Source organism: Sinocyclocheilus grahami, unplaced genomic scaffold (assembly GCF_001515645.1).
Source record: "Sinocyclocheilus grahami isolate Dianchi unplaced genomic scaffold, SAMN03320097.WGS_v1.1 scaffold5.1, whole genome shotgun sequence".
NCBI classification, from domain to species: Eukaryota; Metazoa; Chordata; class Actinopteri; order Cypriniformes; family Cyprinidae; genus Sinocyclocheilus; species Sinocyclocheilus grahami.
The window spans coordinates 4,771,622-4,793,244 of NW_015505184.1; the positions used below are offsets into that span (position 1 = coordinate 4,771,622).

At 38.0% G+C, this 21,623-nt stretch overlaps 1 protein-coding gene across 1 annotated transcript in view; it reads right to left on the reverse strand.

Annotated features, from left to right (window-relative positions):
• The window catches only part of LOC107584937 (fibronectin type III domain-containing protein 3B-like), a 158,460-nt gene that overhangs the window by 45,671 nt on the left and 91,166 nt on the right, over positions 1 to 21,623 (reverse strand). The window contains 3 exon segments of the mRNA XM_016271717.1: positions 9,426 to 9,701; positions 11,484 to 11,715; positions 17,000 to 17,076. Of these exon segments, the coding sequence (XP_016127203.1) occupies positions 9,426 to 9,701; positions 11,484 to 11,715; positions 17,000 to 17,076 (585 nt within the window).

The following is a 21,623-nucleotide window of genomic DNA, read 5'->3' on the forward strand; positions in this document are numbered from 1 at the left end:
TTATTATAGGTTAAGGGCAAAGAGGGGAAAGGGGAAGGGGGGGGGGGGGGTGTTGGGGAATAGATATAGAAGAAAGTGAAATAGAAAAGGGAAAAGAAGATATTTGACCAAAGCCAACTGAGGAGAGGTGTGTTATTGCCTTTCTAAACAACTGCACTCAGCAATTAGGTTTTTTTAATTGCCAGATGACAAACAAAACGCTGCACACCTTCAGAAACAAAACCACTGCTCTTAACACACAAACAAATCCAAAACAAAAAGGAAAACAAAACAAAACAAAAAACACCCTCAGAAACCAACTACTGCTCTCAACACATAAAAAAAACAAAAAACAAAACAAAAAAACAAATCAGAAACAAAGCACTGCAAAAACAAAGCAAAACAAAACACACTACCAGAAACAAAACAACACAAAACCAAAAAACAAACGAAGAAAAACAAAGCAAAGCAAAACCAAAAAACAAACAAAAGAAAAACAAAACAAATAACACCAGTAACAAAATTATTTTAAAAATATTTTATGTTTTCCAAATATCATACATTTTTATATATTTTACACAGGTTTAGGCTGTCAACGAAGAACAATTTTGCCCCCTGATGGTGTAGTAACAGGATCTACCAGCAGGGTCTAACTAGACAATGCTAACCAGCCAACCCTTGAACCGTTGCGAACAAACATCCATAATACCCTAGCAACCACATAGCAACATGCTAAAGACACTCTGAACACCTTAGCAACACCCTTGGACTGCTCACATAGTTAATAACCTGAAGGTCAGAGGTTATAAAGGTCATGACCTAAATGAGTCATGTGAGAGCTCACACTTGACCCTACACCACTCTTTAAACCAACATGTAAACCTCTATTTGGATGTCAGGAAACATTTTGACAGTGGTCTAGAGCTGCAGTGTGAGTGGAGTGTTTGGGTGTTTAGCTCTATGTGAATGAGAGCGTGCGTGTGTATATAAGGGGGTGCTAGGTAAACATCCAAAACGGAATTTGCCGACTGTTGGAAAAAAAGCCTCCAAGAACACCCACAGAGCTGCAGACGCCAAACGGTCAGGCCAGTAACTACACCCACATGTCTGTGTGTGCGTTTGTGAATGTGTGTGAGTGCTAGAGAACCGTAGAACTGTTACAAGGGCCTAAAAACAGCTCACATCCTCTAGCTAGCATCCTGAATACGGGTTGCAGATAGAGAAACTAGGCAGCCACTATCAGGAGGGCCTATCAGTCACATAAACATGTTTCACAGTCCCCAATTCTGTTAGAGGGACCAATTTGTTTGTTTGCTTTTAGATTAAAGCCTCATGGAATTTTTTTTCATGCACTTCACCCTGAAAATAAAGAGCTCTTTTGTGGACTCACTCATCTTTGTGCAGAGGCATGTGCTCACATCTGCCCCCTGGTGGAGCGAGACAAACCAGCACATTCTTAATTAGTGATTGTTGTTACACATACAGCCTCCAGGACCAGAGTTGTGCTGTGAATCCTTACAAAAATGTGAAAAATGACTAAGCAATGCTTAGTCAACCAGACGATCATTAGGAAAAACAAACTGAGGTTGTGGCTTTACTAACGGAACACAGTCAGCATGACTACACTGCCTGAAAATCAAACTATATTTGTGTTTTTCTGTTTTTACACAAGCCCTTTGCAATACACAATGCATTATGTTAAAACAGATATTGATTTTTAAGGCACCACAGGAAAGACTAAATTGCCAGGTGATCAAATTTAAAAGAAAGAAATAAATCACACATTTTTTGCAGAAAATGCAACTAATAACGGGTTAGTGAGGAAGGGAGGGTGTGTGGGAGGAAGAGCGAGAAAGAGTTGCAGGATCCCAATCGTTCTCATCTCCGCATAGCACACATTCCATCTGCGCAACAGCTGGCTGTCTAATCCCGCTCTCACACAAACCTGTGCCTCCCTGAGAACCACTGCCACAGCGCACTCACACTCGCACACTAACACACAACCGACACAGCCCCTCTTGCACAAAACAGACATGCAGTATGAAATACACACGTGTAAATATCTATCAATCTATCTATCTATCTGCATTCTTGTCTGTCTATCTACCTACATAGACAGTCTGTCTGTCTATATTGTCTGTCTCTTCTTGTATCTGTCTAAATAGATGTGCTGCCTTCACATGTTATCAGAAACTTCCTACTTCCCACTTCTGAAGTTGCAATTACAAGTTTGTCGCGTTCAAGTGCTTTGTTGTCAGAAAGAACAAGAATCATGGTGGAGATCCCTCTTATGAGTTTGTTCTTGCCTGTTTTTTTTTTAGGAGATCTTATTAAAGCTAAAAGATATGGAGGATGTCTACAGGTTTTGCTGTAGTTTCCTATACACTGGTACACATATACACATTCACTGCGCTATCTAGACATCCAGCTGACTGATGATTCCTTAATTTCAGTCAAATAAATGCTATTTTGGCTGTGTTTGAAACACACAAAATGCATCAAATGGTTATATACAGTATATACATAATTATACATGACTGTAGCTTCAGAACAAAGCAATGTAGATGTTGTGGGGGAAAAAACTAATACAATTTTACAGTACTACAGCTGTTTCTCTCTTCCTTCATGTTTAAGGTTTATGGTCCGCCCAACTCAGAAACTCTGGTATCAAAATTATCTCAGTTTCCAAGTTGTAAATATGACTAGAGTGGCCGTTCATGTCCAATTTCTGTATTTATGATAATTCCGATAGCACGTGAAGGCATTAAAAGTCTGTCTGCTTATCTACTTATAGAGTATGGTTGTTTATCTGTGTATCTGTCCGTCTAGATAGTCTATCAGTCAGTCTGCCTATCAGAATTCCTGTTTGTCTGTCTGTTGTCTATATACTGTATTTCTAGAAAAAAAGATAATCTGTCTGTTTATCTACCTAGACAGCGCATGTCTGTCTGTCTAGGTCAGGGGTAGGCAAGTTCGGTCCTAGAGAGCCGCAGTCCTGCAGAGTTCCGCTCCAACCCCGAAAACAAAACTCACCTGCCTATAGCCTTAGTAATCCTGAAGACATTGATTAGCCCAACCCTGAAAAAAAAACTCACCTGCCTATAGCCTTAGTAATCCTGAAGACATTGATTAGCTTGTTCAGGTGTGTTTGATTAGGGTTGGAGCTGAACTCTGCAGGACTGCGGCTCTCTAGGACCGAACTTGCCTACCCCTGGTCTAGGTAGTCTGTATGTTTGTCTATCTATATGGATACCTGTCTGTCTAGATAGTCTGCCTATCTAGGAAGATAGTCTGTCAGTTTAACTACCTAGATAGACAGCCTGTCTGCCTGTCTATATTATCTGTCTTTTTTGTGTATCAATCTGTCTAAAAAGATGAGAATAAGAGAATGTCTGTCTGTCTAGATAGTCTGTCATTCTGTTTATCTAGCTGCATTTCAGTCTGTTTGTGTTTGTCAAAAGCATACCGTACGAGTAAATTGACCTTGTTGATCACATATTTTAAACCTCAGCAGTGCACTGCCTCTTCTACTCTACATCATTTAGCACCAGACTAAACTGCTCAGCCTACCTTGGAGAGGTTGAAATGAGGACATGAAGACATTCAGTCAAAACCATCAGAGCAACAGCTCCATATGCTAACTAACTGCAATGCTAACGCTCATTTGCCCTTTGATTTTCTACAAAAAGCATAGGATTGATAGTGTAGGGGTGTGTGTGTGTAAATGTTGAATAAATAATTGTTTGCTTTCATTTCAGTATCAGAGAGCGCCAGCCCCCTCAGCAGAATGGATTCTTGTTTTTCCACAACTGCCAAGCATCAGTCTCTCGTCCCTTTAGTGTGCTAGCTCCATGTCTCTAGCTCCATATCTCCAGAGGGACTCTCAGTGACATTCGCCCACAGCAGAGATGCATGGCCTCAGTACTGCCAAGGGACACAGGGATATGCAAGCGCTTCCTGGAAGGGAACTAGAGAAAGTTGGCAGAGGCTAGAAAAGAGGGATAGAGGGAAAAGGATAGAGGCGGAGGCCGGAGGGAACGAGACTACTGAGAGCTACAGAGAGACTGAATCGGGGAGACCTGCTCTGGATGCCTAGTGGCACATTCTCCACAGGTGCCAGTCTATTTTTGTGTTTACTTTGTACCTCCTTGTTGAATCATTATTCCTACTTATAATTCTTTTAGTCTTTTAGGTAGTTTGAACACATGTTATACTACATCTTAATGTTTTAAATACTTTTGCTCTTTTATAAATGTGCATCATGTGTAAGTAAAATGACCAACTGACCTTGAAACATGTAAGGAAGTTTTGGATCAGTTGACATAACTTTCTCTTTTCACTGCTGCATTGTCCTTTAATATTTTAGATTGGTTGAATGTCCATTAGGATACAAATTTTCCAGCAAAAATAATTTTTGGATTTTTTAAAACATCATATCTATATAAACAAAAATGTATGTAAGGAAAATGGTAAAGAAACATTTAATGAAATTACAAATATTTCTAGCACATACAGAAATAAAAAAAATGATTTTGAGCAGTTAAAATGAGCCGACTTTGCTATTCACATCTTAACCTTACTGTTTGTATTTACATAAATATTAGATCTAAAATTTCACCAGAGTACATGGAGTAAAAAGTTTCGATTTGATTGATACAATAGAACTGCAGTCATCTAAAGGCTTGTCTTCACATGCACATTTAGCAGAAACCACCACTAATAACCCTGGCACAGACACACACTTCCACTGAAACAGACGCAGTTTGTGCATTGTCTTACTGTAAAAGCTGTAAGAGGGACTTCTCAGAAACACACACACACACTCCAAGTTCTCAGCACTTTCTATGGCATCTTCTTAAAAAACAACCTACCCAGACTCATAAGATAGGTGAGAGTTCTGCCGTGCCAACTGTAAAAGATCAAATAAGCACCAGCAGATAATTGAAAGGTCACGTTTAACTAGGTGGAGAGCTAGCATCCAGTTACCAGGTCTTATCTGCCCTTGACCTTCTCATATGATTCGGTTTCCCCAAGTTGCGTCACCCATTATTGCTCCATCGCATGCTGTTATCAAAGTGACCTCAGGGCATAACCTTTCTCAGTGACTCATATGTTGTGAGAGAGTGAATGTGGGAAACTATTACCATTGTGGCAAAAAAACAAAGTCAAGATTAAAGAACATCTGTTGCTTCTGGACTGTAATGACGGAGTGAAAGCACGTGGCTGAAGGAAATGCACAGCGCCAAAGAGAAGCAGAAGTGAACATCTGTTTCTGCTTGAGTCCATGCAAACACACAAGGAAAGCTGGAGATAGAAAGGAGTTACGGTTGAAGTGCTGCAAGCCTGAGACCATGAGTAGGTTAATCTAAGGGCCAGTCTTGCTCTGCACACAGTCTTAGCCCTAACCTAAGCTAGTTAATGAGGGTGGAGCTGTAGGAAGCACAAATATCCTTGCAGCTTAAGAAAGGAGCTGATGGGTTTCCTGTCTCATGTAATTGAGCTTCGTGAGCTGAGGTGAGCACGTTTGTGCCTATGGGATGATCTGAGCGAAGACTGTCCAGCCGTAGTGCTGAGAGAGGACGAGTTGAGTTGTTTTCACAGCTCTAGTCGTGTCTGGTAGCCAGGCCTGGATCTTCAAGCTGCTATACCAACACCACAGTAATTTTGACAGTTGGAATGTCTGCCCTTTTGTGGTCCACCTCTTTCTCATTCCCTCCCATTTCTCTTTTTTTTGTCTTGAGAGTTTGATCGCACTATTACGGCTTCCTCTCAGAAAGAAAAAAAACCCTTAAACTTAACCTGATCTCCGGCGTGACCCGGGGAGCCAAGTAGTCTGCATATGTGTATATGTGGTTGTGATGATTTATGCCTAGAAGCAAGGCTGCAGTGAGGCCCAGATGGCTGTAGCCCTCAGTAAGTGACGCGAGCAAGAAGCCTCAAAAGCATAGCATAGCATAGCATAGCGATGCAATGCTTGTCAAGAAATAAAAAAGAAATAAAAACATATTTATTTTGTGTTCCACAGAAGTAAGATCATACATGTTTGGAATAACACAAGGGTGACTAAATGATAATTTTTGGGTGAACTAATAATTTTAATGAACAGTTCAAGTAAATTTGATCATCACACAAACTTCTGCACAGTGTCCCAATTTCTTTACCAGCTAATTCAATGCACCGCTTCACACATTTTGAAATCAAAATTGAATAAAAATCAGATTATTTTAAAATATCATGTAACGATGTTTTCTTTTTTCCCCATTATTCAATATGCAACACGAAATAACCATCAACATAGCATAGCATAGCATAGCGATGCAATGCTTGTCAAGAAATAAAAAAGAAATAAAAACATATTTATTTTTTGTTCCACAGAAGTAAGATCATACATGTTTGGAATAACACAAGGGTGACTAAATGATAATTTTTGGGTGAACTAATAATTTTAATGAACAGTTCAAGTAAATTAGATCATCACACAAACTTCTGCACAGTGTCCCAATTTCTTTGCCAGCTAATTCAATGCACCGCTTCACACATTTTGAAATCAAAATTGAATAAAAATCAGATTATTTTAAAATATCATGTAACGATGTTTTCTTTTTTCCCCATTATTCAATATGCAACACGAAATAACCATCAACAAATAATCATCTAACTGTATATGTATAAAGTGTACAGCAGCCAAAGTTACTGAGTAATAGCTTCACAGGCAGTCTTATCCCCTGGGAACTCTGCCACAGCCGGCGTTCGCCTTTAATCCTGAAGATACTCCAAGTGTGTGTGTAACATTGAAACACCATATGGATGTACTGTATGAGCAATTCTTGTTTTGCTTGTTAGACTGGGAATGCCTGTTGTTAGCTGATCAAAGAACAGGTGGCTTGTGCTTGCAGCAGATAAATCGCGTTTCCATGATATCAGTGTGCACTGAGTCAAGTCTTCCAACACCTGCATATAATACTACATCTTCTGCCTTTAACATAAAACACAGACGAATACATTGAATATGGATGCTTTTTTTGAGGGCCAAAACTGCCCTTTTGGCAGATCAAATAAACAAAGGGGTCATTCCCTTTGCCGCACTTGTCAGCACTTATAAATGTGCATGCATTGACGAAACACCTGGGATCAGTGGCACTTACATAATTTAAAGCAAAAACTTCAAGGACCCCAAAGGCTGAGAGAACAAAAAAGAAAAGAAATTGGCAGAAGTGCAGAAAAACGGCAATGATCATCTGGAGTGCAGGCGTGCATTTAAATAATTTCGAACAGTTATGGATGTATACTCATAAAACGTTTATGTTAAGAAAATGTTCCTGAGAGCGGGAAACAGCATGTGAACAGTATCTTAAATGGAGCTCTTCCCTAATCGGCACTGCAGGGGTCCTGACAAGGCACATGTGGAATTGGTGAGGATCGGTGGCCAAGCTCAAAGGACCCCTTCATTGGGAGAATGTGACTCCACAGGTATGTGGGCTGCCTTTAAGCAGAGGCCCAACCTGAGACACAAGGGCCACATTGTGGGTTCTGGAAAAACGATAGCACCTCGGCGATTCCAAGCTATGCAGTTTCCGCGGCATGAAGACCCCCTTTACCTCTATTGATGCACTTATCTTTTTTTAAGAGGAGAGAGAAAAACATTGTGGGTACATGGGGAAACATGCATTACAGATGGCTAATGGAAGCCGTGAAACATCAGAGGCTAAATATTCTAGCCTTGTACAAGATGATTTAATGTAACCACAATAACATCTATAATGTCTTGCGTAAACGTTGCCGAGAATTTTTGGCACAAAGCAGAATGTAATCAAAAACACCTGGGATCAGTGGCACTTACATAATTTAAAGCAAAAACTTCAAGGACCCCAAAGGCTGAGAGAACAAAAAAGAAAAGAAATTGGCAGAAGTGCAGAAAAACGGCAATGATCATCTGGAGTGCAGGCATGCATTTAAATAATTTCGAACAGTTATGGATGTATACTCATAAAATGTTTATGTTAAGAAAATGTTCCTGAGAGCGGGAAACAGCATGTGAACAGTATCTTAAATGGAGCTCTTCCCTAATCGGCACTGCAGGGGTCCTGATAAGGCACATGTGGAATTGGTGAGGATCGGTGGCCAAGCTCAAAGGACCCCTTCATTGGGAGAATGTGACTCCACAGGTATGTGGGCTGCCTTTAAGCAGACGCCCAACCTGAGACACAAGGGCCACATTGTGGGTTCTGGAAAAACGATAGCACCTCGGCGATTCCAAGCTATGCAGTTTCCGCGGCATGAAGACCCCCTTTACCTCTATTGATGCACTTATCTTTTTTTAAGAGGAGAGAGAAAAACATTGTGGGTACATGGGGAAACATGCATTACAGATGGCTAATGGAAGCCGTGAAACATCAGAGGCTAAATATTCTAGCCTTGTACAAGATGATTTAATGTAACCACAATAACATCTATAATGTCTTGCGTAAACGTTGCCGAGAATTTTTGGCACAAAGCAGAATGTAATCATCTCACTCTGCTCTGACTCATGAAATTCCTTGTAACTTAGCTTTTACATTACGAAAGAACAGGACTTTACATTGATTTATTTTTATTAAATTAATAATATTACAATAATATTTAAATTATATTAAAAAGAAAATATTTCATATGACAATATTTTAATATTTATCATATACCTTTCAAAGTTTGGGGTCATTAAGATTTTTTAAAAATCTTTTTGAAAGAAGTCTTTTATTTATTATTTGTTATAAAAAATATTTGATAAAAAATCAGTAAAAACAGTATTACTGTGAGAATATTTTTAGAATTTAAAATAACTGCTTTTAATTTTAATAAATGTAAAATTTCTATATTTTTCCTGTGATGGAAATGTTTGTGCAAATATGCTTTGGTTTATCCATCCTCTTTTTATTTGTATTATTAGTTGTATTTATCTACATAAACTCTTGTTTCTAAATCTCATGTATAAGTCATATTGTAAGTCAAGAATTTATTTAAAAAAAAAAAAGGTATGTTCCAATTTGTGAGAGTGGGAAAATGTGTATTTAAGATGGCCATCACTACCAGTAAATGAGAGGTAGACGGATCGAGAGCTTGCGAACAAGATTGCTGCGTAGCATGTAAATCTCCAGCCTCTGAGAAATTGGAGGGGAGTTAGTACTATTTAAAGTACTTAGCAGTTTTAGTTTTAGACCATTTTTATCAACAATCTTTGTTTTAAGCACTTAAACATATTTATTAATATAAATATGTTAAGCACTTGTGCATATTTATTTGCACAATTTGCACATCCGCCTGAAATAAACAAACTTTTGGACGTCAACTTCGCTCCCATGATTTTCATCCTCCTTGTGACTGTTCAGGTCATTTATCACATCCTCCAAACTTCTGAATGATAGTTTACAAACTTAAAACCAAACCTACAGACCTGCGAATGTTCTTACCTTGTAAGTCTGGCTCACTGGACCTGGGGCTACTCCGAGCTCCACGGGTGTTTTTTTTAGCTCCAGGACTGCTTCCTCCGCCTCCTCCACCTCCAAGATTTCCGTGGACCTTGCCATAGCCATTGTACATGTTGTTGCAGCCCATGTTGCTTTTATAGATGGAGGGAGGGCTGTTGAGACGATTCTGACGCTCCAGTCTGTCCTTCATCTTCTTTGGTGGTGGTTTGTACTGCTCATCTCGCCCAATGTAGTTCATCCCATACACAGGAATTATCTCTGCGACAACAAAACAATCATTCAACCATGAAGCTGCTATTTAAGTTGAAAATAGCAAAAATTGCATTTTGTAAAAGCAAGTATGGAGAAAATATACGGAGCACCTAAGAGAAGCAATGGAAGTGATGAAAAATAAACAAGAGATGGAAAAGTTTTTGGTTTTCTCACAACTGTACTAGGTTCCCCCGATAAACTGCATTCACTTACAAAGCATTTGCGTTCATTTGCAAAGCTATTGCATTTCCCCCAAAAATGTTGTGTTCTCTCGCAAAATGATTGCATTCTCTCATAAAGTATTGTGTTCCCCTTGTGTTCTCTTGTAAAACTTCCCTCACAAAAATATTGTTTCACGAAAAACTTTGCATTTACTTGCAAAACATTTGCATTCTCTCTCAAACTATTGTGTTTGCATGAGAAACTTTGCCTTCACTTGCAAAAGATTTGCATTCTCACGTAAAAATATTTAGTTTGCCTGAGAAACTTTGCGTTCACTTGCAAAACTTTTGCATTCTCTCACAAAACTATTGTATTTCCCTAAGAAACTTCACATTTGCTGAAAAACATTTGCGATCTCTCTCAAAACTATGGTGTTTTTCTGAGAAACTTTGTGTTCACTTGCAAAACATATGCTCTCGCAAAACTATTGCGTTTGCCTAAGAAAACTTTGCATTCACTTGCTAAAAAATTAGCTTTCTTACATAAACGTATTGAGTTTGCCTGAAAAACCTTTGCATTCACTTGCAAAACATTTGCATTCTCTCGCAAAACTATTGCATTCCCGTAAGAAACTTTGCATTTGCTGAAAAACATTTGCGATCTCTCTCAAAACTATGGTGTTCTTCTGAGAAACTTTGTATTCACTTGCAAAACATTTGCTCTCGCAAAACTATTGCGTTTACATGAGACATTTTGCGTTTACTTGCAAAAGATTTGCATTCTCTCGCAAAACTATTGCGTTTACCTGTGAAACTTTGCATTCACTTGTGAAACATTTGCATTCTCTTGCAAAACTATTGCGTTTGCCTAAGAAAACTTTGCGTTCACTTGCTAAAAAATTTGCTTCCTTACATAAACGTATTGAGTTTGCCTGAAAAACCTTTGTATTCACTTGCAAAACATATGCTCTCGCAAAACTATTGCGTTTACCTGTGAAACTTTGCATTCACTTGTGAAACCTTTGCATTCTCTTGCAAAACTATTGCGTTTGCCTAAGAAAACTTTGCGTTCACTTGCTAAAAAATTTGCTTCCTTACATAAACGTATTGAGTTTGCCTGAAAAACCTTTGTATTCACTTGCAAAACATATGCTCTCGCAAAACTATTGCGTTTGCCTAAGAAAACTTTGCGTTCACTTGCTAAAAAATTTGCTTCCTTACATAAACGTATTGAGTTTGCCTGAAAAACCTTTGTATTCACTTGCAAAACATTTGCAATCTCTCGCAAAACTATTGTATTCCCCTAAGAAACTTTGCATTTGCTGAAAAACTTTTGCGATCTCTCTCAAAACTATGGAGTTTTTCTGAGATACTTTGTGTTCACTTGCAAAACATTTGCTCTTGCAAAACTATTGCGTTTGCATGAGAAACTTTGCGTTTACTTGCAAGAGATTTGCGTTCTCTCGCAAAACTATTGCATTTGCCTTAGAAAAACTTTGTTTACTTGCTAAAACATTTGCATTCTCTCGCAAAACTATTGCAAAACCTTGCATTTGCTGAAAAACTTTTGTGATCTCTCTAAGAGGAGAGTAGAGAGAAGAATAAGTCGGTGATCATACGCTCTTACCTTCACTGTACATGGGTGGGATATGATGCTGGTAGTACTGGTGGGGGGGAATGTCCCCAGGGCTGACGGGTGGGTAGAAGGCCGTGTGCGAGTTGGGAATAAAGGGTGGTGGGGCCATGTATGGAGATAAGTGATGAGTTGGAGAGATGGCTGGGGAATAACTGGGAGGATAACATTCTGGAGACTGAGGGGTGACCACCACTCTCCGGACCCCTGTGTTGTCCTCCAATACCTATAGTGAGAACATAAGATTTTATTAATTTTAATGGTATATTTAAAATTATTGACGTGAATTCCCTGACATTTCCAGCTTAAAATCATATGAACGTACAAATAAAAAATGTACGAACAGTAAATATTGATGCAAGACCTAGAAATATCAATGCAATATCATGAGAAAATAATAACAAGTATTATTATTTCATAATACTAAGTGTCAACACTGCATGATATTGTGAAATTCTATTCAGTAACTGAACACTACTTCCCCTGTCTGACCTGCTGACCCTGAGAGTGTGTTTACATGTGTGTGTATACATGACAGCATGTTTGACAGGCCTATCAATAAGCAGACAGCAGTGTGAGATAAGGTGTCAAGAGTGATCAGCCAAGCTTAGATCAAGTTCATGCTTGCTGTGCATTCAGATGTTGAGCATGCGGTGAGAAACATTATTTCATCATGCATGTTTATGAGAGACATCAGACTGACTGAGGATGAGGAATATGAACCAAGAAAGGGCCTCTGGGTCAGGGTTTTATAAATATTTGAATTAGATTTTATTTTATATTTTGTATTTCAATTTTCAAGTTTTATTAATTTCGTTGTGTGTTTTTTTTATGTCTATATAGTTTTTTTAATTAAATGTAAATGAGAAATGTTGCATTGACATAACTGAAATAAAATAAGTTAGATTTTTTATATTTGATTTCAGTTAACATTTATTTGATTTCAAGTGACAAAACAGTTTTTCTTATTTTAGTTTTAGTAATCCATTTGACTTAAAGTGCATCCAATTTATACATAACAAAACCCTAATTACTATATTAATTCTAACAAAAATCAGATCCTGTTCAGCCCCAATGTAATACTAGAAACACAATTATGGAGGAGAATGCAATGAAATTGCCAGACAACACAAGGTCAAGTAGGGCGACAATATGACTGCTAAATATCAGAGGTCATTATGATTTCATAATACTCAACTGAGGTGATCTCAGTTTGGAGAGCTGTACTGTACAACAGGGTTCTACAGTGCGACTATGAAACTACTGCGTGCGACTATGACATTTTTTTAGGAGCACCAGTGCGACTGACCATCAGGGGAGCTTCAAAGCTTTCTACGTGTTTTTGCAGCGTTGAGTAATGTATCACAGACATATCTCACGAATCCTTTCATAAGCAAAGTGTAGACCGGGTGTAAATAAGAGATTCATTGTGCAGTGTAGAGAGCTTCGTTGATTATAAATGTGAGATTGCGATGAACTAAGATGAGTGACAGCTTTTAATGATTTTTAAGGGAGTTTGTAAATGTGATACTGATTTAATACAACAGTTCAATAAACAAGAAGTTAATATTAAGTGACTTACATTGTCTGACTATAACACTATTTTCTGATTTTGCTCTATTTCGTCGTTGAAAATAGTTTAAAACACAGATACAGCGGAGCCGCTGCACATCTCCATTCAAACACAGCGGTGTTTTGTTTATGAATGAACGGGCGTTTTTAAACGAATCTAGTGAGTCAGTGATTCATGATTACTCATTCATAAAGACAGTCACTTGCTTCATTCGAATGAATCAATTGAATGAATGATTCAGTGATAAAATCATTGACTTTATTGGACTTTTCCATTGAATTTATGGATTTAATTGCACTAATGCCACTTCTGAGCCTCATTAAATGTCTGAAAGTACACCAAGCCACTTTTGTGTTCTTCTGTGCCACCTCTAGAAATACAGTACATTTTGTTAATACTGATTTCATTTGATTGGTAACTTATGTTTCTTATTCTACTTGTTCTTATTCTGTCGTTTTAATTACAATTTTTAAAAAGCTTATAAAATATAATTTTTAAAGAATTTGACAAAAGATGACATACTTTTAATAAAGTTAGAAAAATGCCATTACAAAGGTAAAAACAAAATTCCACTGTAAATCACTTTAAGGAATCAAATATCACCTCGTAATGGGAAGGCTAATTTTTGATAACATTTTGGATTATTGATTAGAAGGTGCTCCTAAAACTTTGAACGTGCTCCTAAATTTTTAAAGTTAGGAAAAGTAAGAAAAGTAAGCTTAGAGCCCTGTACAATAAGGATGAATTAGTCTGAAAAGAAAAAGCTTCTACTAAATGTGTCTGGATACTGGTCTCCTGTCATTAGATGCCCACAGTTCTGACTGTGCTTCCCGCTCCTAGCTGGCACTGACCTAAATTACACACAAATACAATGACCTTTGGACAATTAGCAGATTCCTTCAACTGCCACAGGAGGGGCGAAAAGTCATGCCCATTTAAACTAAGAGGGCATGATTTTAAGTCAAGTGGATTTTAAATGCAACTTCTAAAACAAAATAAATGAAATTTTTTTTAGAAGTTGCATTTAAAATCTACTTGACTTAAAAATGATGTTCTCATAGTTTGAATTATATAATATTGATTTTTGCAATAGCAATATAATGTAATGTACACAAGTCAGTTTAAGTATAAATATTTAAAAAAGTTATTTTTTTTTTCTTTGGTCATCTCTTATCTCACCTAGCCCACCAAATGAGCCAGGACTGCCACTGGCAACAATCAAAAAGAAAATGGGTGCATGACACCTTTCTGTTTTTCTATTGAGAGCACAGGGTACAGAAAAAAACTAAATTAGGAAACCAACTATAAGTAAACAGAGGTCTAATCTGTTTGTGTTCTAATCTGCCTTTCTGGGAAACAGCATCACCAGATAACAACCTTTACTCAACACTGGTTACAGGGACATATGGCTCCCCAACTTCCTCTCTCCACAGTATTAACTCTCCGCTTGGTTTTCCATGACATTCTTGCAGGTATTTGCATCTTTTACATAAGTGGTTAAGGGTGAGGAAGAATGTCCCAGCAAAAAGTCCATGGAGAAATAAAGAGCAGCATTGCATGAAAGTCATTAACAAAAAGAACCACTGCAACCCATTTTCGGGTCTCAAACTACCAATTAAGAACCACAGGTCTTAATAAATACCCTAGTGAATCAGAAAATCTACTTTTTTTTATGAATCACAAACTAGTCGAAATACATATATTCTCAATAGTCCTTTTCAGCATAGAGTCGAAATGGCGTTTGTTAGCTTGTGGGTAGAAGCTGAGGTGAGGTCTGTTGAACTCTAAATGAAGACGTAATGTAACCACTAGGCTCCAGGCCCAGAGCTGTTGCCGTGCTGATTGTATCTCTTCAACAGCTACTGGTCAGGGGTCTGCTTTCATGTCTGGCCGATCATGAGCAAGATAAAGATTACGGTTTAGAGAGCCCATTCCAGATCAGCACTTGCTACATATTGATTACTTCTTTCATCTGGCAGATAGGAATCACCATGTGGTTTGGAACAATGACAGATTCTTGTATAATGCCTAATGGATCATAATAGAGATGTAAGAGTCCTGAACAGACCACAAGTCTTACTTACAGAGGTGAGAGGATGAGAGGTAGTTTTTTTAGAAGTTGCATTTAAAATCTACTTGACTTAAAAATGATGTTCTCATAGTTTGAATTATATAATATTGATTTTTGCAATAGCAATATAATGTAATGTACACAAGTCAGTTTAAGTATAAATATTTAAAAAAGTTATTTTTTTTTTCTTTGGTCATCTCTTATCTCACCTAGCCCACCAAATGAGCCAGGACTGCCACTGGCAACAATCAAAAAGAAAATGGGTGCATGACACCTTTCTGTTTTTCTATTGAGAGCACAGGGTACAGAAAAAAACAAAATTAGGAAACCAACTATAAGTAAACAGAGGTCTAATCTGTTTGTGTTCTAATCTGCCTTTCTGGGAAACAGCATCACCAGATAACAACCTTTACTCAACACTGGTTACAGGGTCATATGGCTCCCCAACTTTCTCTCTCCACAGTATAAACTCTCCGCTTGGTTTTCCATGACATTCTTGCAGGTATTTGCATCTTTTACATAAGTGGTTAAGGGTGAGGAAGAATGTCCCAGCAAAAAGTCCATGGAGAAATAAAGAGCAGCATTGCATGAAAGTCATTAACAAAAAGAACCACTGCAACCCATTTTCGGGTCTCAAACTACCAATTAAGAACCACAGGTCTTAATAAATACCCTAGTGAATCAGAAAATCTACTTTTTTTATGAATCACAAACTAGTCGAAATACATATATTCTCAATAGTCCTTTTCAGCATAGAGTCGAAATGGCGTTTGTTAGCTTGTGGGTAGAAGCTGAGGTGAGGTCTGTTGAACTCTAAATGAAGACGTAATGTAACCACTAGGCTCCAGGCCCAGAGCTGTTGCCGTGCTGATTGTATCTCTTCAACAGCTACTGGTCAGGGGTCTGCTTTCATGTCTGGCCGATCATGAGCAAGATAAAGATTACGGTTTAGAGAGCCCATTCCAGATCAGCACTTGCTACATATTGATTACTTCTTTCATCTGGCAGATAGGAATCACCATGTGGTTTGGAACAATGACAGATTCTTGTATAATGCCTAATGGATCATAATAGAGATGTAAGAGTCCTGAACAGACCACAAGTCTTACTTACAGAGGTGAGAGGATGAGAGGTAGTCGCTCCTGAGGGCATTATTAAATTCAGTTTTTGCATTATTGATTTTTTTTGAAAGATTTAAAGCCGTAACATGCACACTTGTAAGCACATTCTTAAATAAAGTTTTGGCACAGCAAGGCAACTCTACTAATTTAGAATGTGTTGTGTCATTTAAATGAAGCAGAAAATAAATATTCTAGCTTATGTTTTTGGACATGTGACATGTTGTTCCTGTGAGTCTATTATGATTTTCACTAAAAAGAAATTCAATTAATGAAAAGGAATATATTTTTTCCTTTCTCAAGTCCAATTCAAGCTGAATTTATACATAATACTTAATGATACTATCCTGAAATTATGACATTGACATTTTGCACTCACCTGTGAGATGTAGCCGGGAGGCACGTGTTAAATTCAGTTTTTGCATTATTGATTTTTTTGAAAGATTTAAAGCCGTAACATGCACACTTGTAAGCACATTCTTAAATAAAGTTTTGGCACAGCAAGGCAACTCTACTAATTTAGAATGTGTTGTGTCATTTAAATGAAGCAGAAAATAAATATTCTAGCTTATGTTTTTGGACATGTGACATGTTGTTCCTGTGAGTCTATTATGATTTTCACTAAAAAGAAATTCAATTAATGAAAAGGAATATATTTTTTCCTTTCTCAAGTCCAATTCAAGCTGAATTTATACATAATACTTAATGATACTATCCTGAAATTATGACATTGACATTTTGCACTCACCTGTGAGATGTAGCCGGGAGGCACGTGGATGGGTGGGATGGATCCATTGGGCGACATCATCGGAACCTCCGCGGGCCCTGTGCATACAGGAAAAGAAACAAACAGTCAAATATTCATATTCACCTCAGTATGTTATAATGTATGGTAAACATACAGTACATGCATTACAATCAATTAAGAACAAACTGGAAAAACAAGAGACAAGAATCAAGGAGTGCACCCCCTCAGTGATGAGTTAACATGGCTACCACAATTCATTTGTGAATTACTATTGTTTTTGTCAGCTACACTGATTCGGATTCATCCAAAGGAGAAATATTTATAAGTTTGGAATCTGAGAAGCAGGCCCAGGCCTCTTCAGAAAATTGCATAAATTTCCACAGAACTGTAATGCATTCATTAGCTCTGCCCCTTGTGTGTCCAGTTTGGCTGACTTGATCTATACTTTAAGAGTGCAGCATTCTTAATTCCATTAAACGCTTTCCTCTATGTAAATGCAAATATCTGCAGATTCTGTCTGGGCCTGCTGATAAGCACCCAAGCATACATTGGTGAAAATGATTATAAATAGATATCATTCCATCCTCATTGGCAAGCGGCCTAACTGCTGGATACTAACCAGAAATGGAAAAAACACAAACAAACAAAGCAAACTGGCCAATAAAGGCCGCCCCACTTGGCACGACACAGAGGGCTGTGGGTAATGGAACTGGAGCAGTCCAGACAGATCGTTATGCAGGACTGGAAAGGACTCAAGTAGCATGGAAAGTCTCCCGTCGCTCTGAGTGCCTCTCATCAGGCCTGATTTACTGCACGTTCATTCTCCAGATCCCTCGCTCGCTTTGACTCTGTGACTGATGGGATCACCGCACATGACAAGTTACGCACCTGTCTGAAAACTTGCTAACTCAAGGCCCACTATGAGACTTTACTCTAAATAAACATTCACCTCATTTTCCTGGGTTCAATTGTTAGATAGCAGTATCATTTTCATATTTCAGACACAATCACCAGGTCGTTTTTTTACACTCTGAAGTTGTTAAGCTTGATAGAGACCCTGTTGAAAAAAACAGCATATGCTGGTTAGGTATGTTTTGACGCTGGGATGCTGGTTTATGCTGGTCCTTTGCTGGTTTATGGTGGTCCTTTGCTGGTTTATGCTGGTATAAACCAGCAAAGGACTGGTCCTTTGCATAAACCAGCAAAAGGACCAGCTTAAATCAGCAAAGGACCAGCATAAACCAGCAAAGGACCACCATAAACCAGCAAAGGACCAGCATAAACCAGCATCCCAGCGTCAAAACATACCTAACCAGCATATGCTGGTTGCATCCACGATGCCATCGAGGGATGTATAAAGGAGGAAGTGTAACTTTTTAAATCATAATGGAATTACTAAAATGAAGATGTTTCCAAATATGCTGCACAGAGTCAGCAGCTTGAACTTATTAAACCATCTAAGATAAATTAATCCACTAGTTAGTTTAAAGTAAACCAGATCCAAATCCCCCATCAGCCATTTTTAGATTCACTGGAACAAATATATTCAAATCCAAGGCAAATCCAAATTGTGCTGTTGACTTTTCCATTGCGGTCTCTCTCTGCTCACAGTAGCGGAGGTCTGACTAAACCTGGTAAAGACATCGTCCCCTCCTGAGACAGCAGCAGTCAGCTCTGCAATGCTTTGGCCAGCATAAATCACAGGATGGGCTGTAATGAATTCTACAGTTCATTCTTCATTAGTTGCCAAAGCCTGTTCACAACAACATTGCTAGTCACTACTATGTCATATCCTGAAGGAACATTCCAGAACCACTCGACTGGAACGTTTCATATAAGAGGTGCTAGAATAAGAGTCAAAAGATGGATGAATCTTTCTTAGTCGACGTTACATGTGTGAAGTGTGAAAATGTACTGTGAGAAGCCTTGTTGGATCGGTTTGTTTGGATGTTCTAGTTCTAGTTATACTGTTCTGATTAAAAAAATTTTTGTGCCATCATCAGACAGGTATATAGGCTATAAAAAAGATATTACTTAAACAGCTTTAATTTGGCTAGCTATGTACTGATTTTAACTTGCAGCTAACTATATTAATTGATTATTAAGAATAACTTATACCCTTTAGACAGACCTATTGTGAGTTACCAGGTTGTTAATCAATTATATACTGTTTGCTTTGCTGAAGCCATCAGTCCACATTATTTCAACTTATTTTTAAATAAGTGTATTTAAAAGCAAAAGCTACATTACCCATGATTCTGCAAAAAAATCTCTACCAATCAGGGAATTAAAACAAGCAAAATGACACCAAAACTAATTTCTTTAGTGCCCCCCAACTCCCATAAAGCAGCATGAATGAAGTACAGTCAATTTCCCATGCCCTAAACTACTTAAACATTTGAAAATATATGCATATTTTACAATATACACTAATTATAGTTTCTGCAGAATCAACATTTAAACGGTTTTCTATTTCTTATTTTGATTTTGCAATGCTTCATATGTTCTTTCCCTTATTAAAGCTGTTAAGTACTGTACCAATGTCTTTTTGTCCATTTTTTTTTACCAATACATTTTTGCTTCAATTCAATGTTTGTAATGTTCTTATTCACCTCATAGCTAGTTGGTTTGGTTCATGGCTTAAAATCTTTAACAAAATCCCTATGAGAAAAATTAATGGGAAAAATACTGCCTGAACCAATGCCACTGAAAAAGTGGTTGGACACTGTTGTCTATTTATTGCTAGCTTGTAGCAAACTGTTTTTTTATCATTAGCCTGACTGTAGCTAGCAACTCACTGCTAATAGCTTGTGGCTAACTGCATTTTCACAAGAGTAGCCTGACTGTATCTAGCTATTTATTGCTAACAGCTTATAGCACAAAAACAGTAGCCTTACCGTAGCTAGACACTTGCAGCCATGTACATTTTTAAATGACTAGAGCTTTATTTTAGTATAAAATCATGAGTATTTTGAAGTTTAGAAAGCTACTGTTTCAAAACGTAAGGTAATTTTAAGAATACTTGGCAAGGCAAAAGTTGTGAGGTAAAATATTGAGAATATAATTAACACACAAATTCACAGGGCAACATCGTATCAAGAGGGTAAAAAGTTTTTTCAGAAGCTGTTTTTCCAGTAACTACTAGACTCCAGCTGACTTCAAAGGGCCCTTTTTGGTTAACTGGTGAGAACAGAGGAGGAGTCCTTACTGGAAGGGTGTGTGTACGTGTAAGAGTGCTGCACAACAGGGGCCCTGTGCGCGTGGCCCTAGACTGTGACCTTGCTAGCAGAACAAATCCTTGTAGAACAAATTAGTCTATGATGATAAACACAAACAGCCTGTCAGTCAGAGCAAAGTCGAATGAGTGGGTGTTTGCCGGTTCTCTGTATGTGTGCAAGTATATGAAAGTGTGCACGTGGGTGGGTTTGCAGTAGATGCAAGTTGTGTGTTTAACTATCTTTACTTAACTAGTACAATAAATCAAGGTCTGGTCTGTGTACATCCATCCACATTAGAGCATTTACACAAACACAGCTGACACAAATGTACTAGGATCATCATAATATGTGAAATAATTAACTCCAAGAAACAGCAGACAGACAGGAAGGACTGTGGCTTCTTCGGATTATTCCTGCTGATGTAAAGGAGACTGATTTTGTGCTCAATCCAACCGTGTGTGGGGATCTTGAACATCTTGAACCAATAAATAAATAATGTCTGCGAAAGTTGTAATAAATTATAAAATGTTCTCTATTTGTAAGCCATGGCAAAGGAAAATTAGGCAACTAGTGGTGGAAAATTTTTTTGAAAAATGCTGAGGAAGTCTTATTTCTCCAGGCTTGGCTATAAACCTTACCCAAAGCAGTAATGCCAAAATTGTCAAAAGATGAGAGACAGTGACCATTTAGCATGAGAACTGTCTGTGCTGCAGTATCGTCACAGAAAATGCATCACAACACAGCATACAGTATACTAACAGAAAAGTACCATGCTATTCTTTGAAGTACATGAATACGCTAATAAAGTACTCTCTTATTACAATTAATAAAGTTCAATAAAAATGTAAATAAATTAATCAAATAAAATAAAAAATAGTTTTTGAGTTTCACATGAAGGAAGAGTTTATGTATGTACTTGACAACAGTGCATGTATTACATTATGTAATACTCATGACATGACTCCACTGTACCATGGTACTCCCAGAACTTTTTCTTTGTACTGGTGTATAAGAAGTACATACTGGAAACAGGAAGTATGTATAATATGAGGTATGTATGCTCTGTAGAGACCATGAGTGTCCAGCACATGACTATGCAGAAGGAAAAGAAGGCCTCAGTCCTTTAATGTGAAATACATTATTCATCCCTTCTTTCTTCCACAGTGGGAACACATGTGGTCCGAGTGGAGTCGGTATGCTTTAATGAAGCGTTCAGTTTGAGGCAGAGAGCTGTCTGGAGCCACGGTCAGGCCTGGTGGAGTGTGAGCTCGTGTGCATGCCGAGCACACAGAGGATGCCTTTTCAGCCATGCTCTCCCTAGTGGCATACTGTACATACACAGAGGGCACTCGTGTGAAGTCTACGCTGAGCCCACACTGGCAGCTTTCTTTTAGCCACTCTACAGC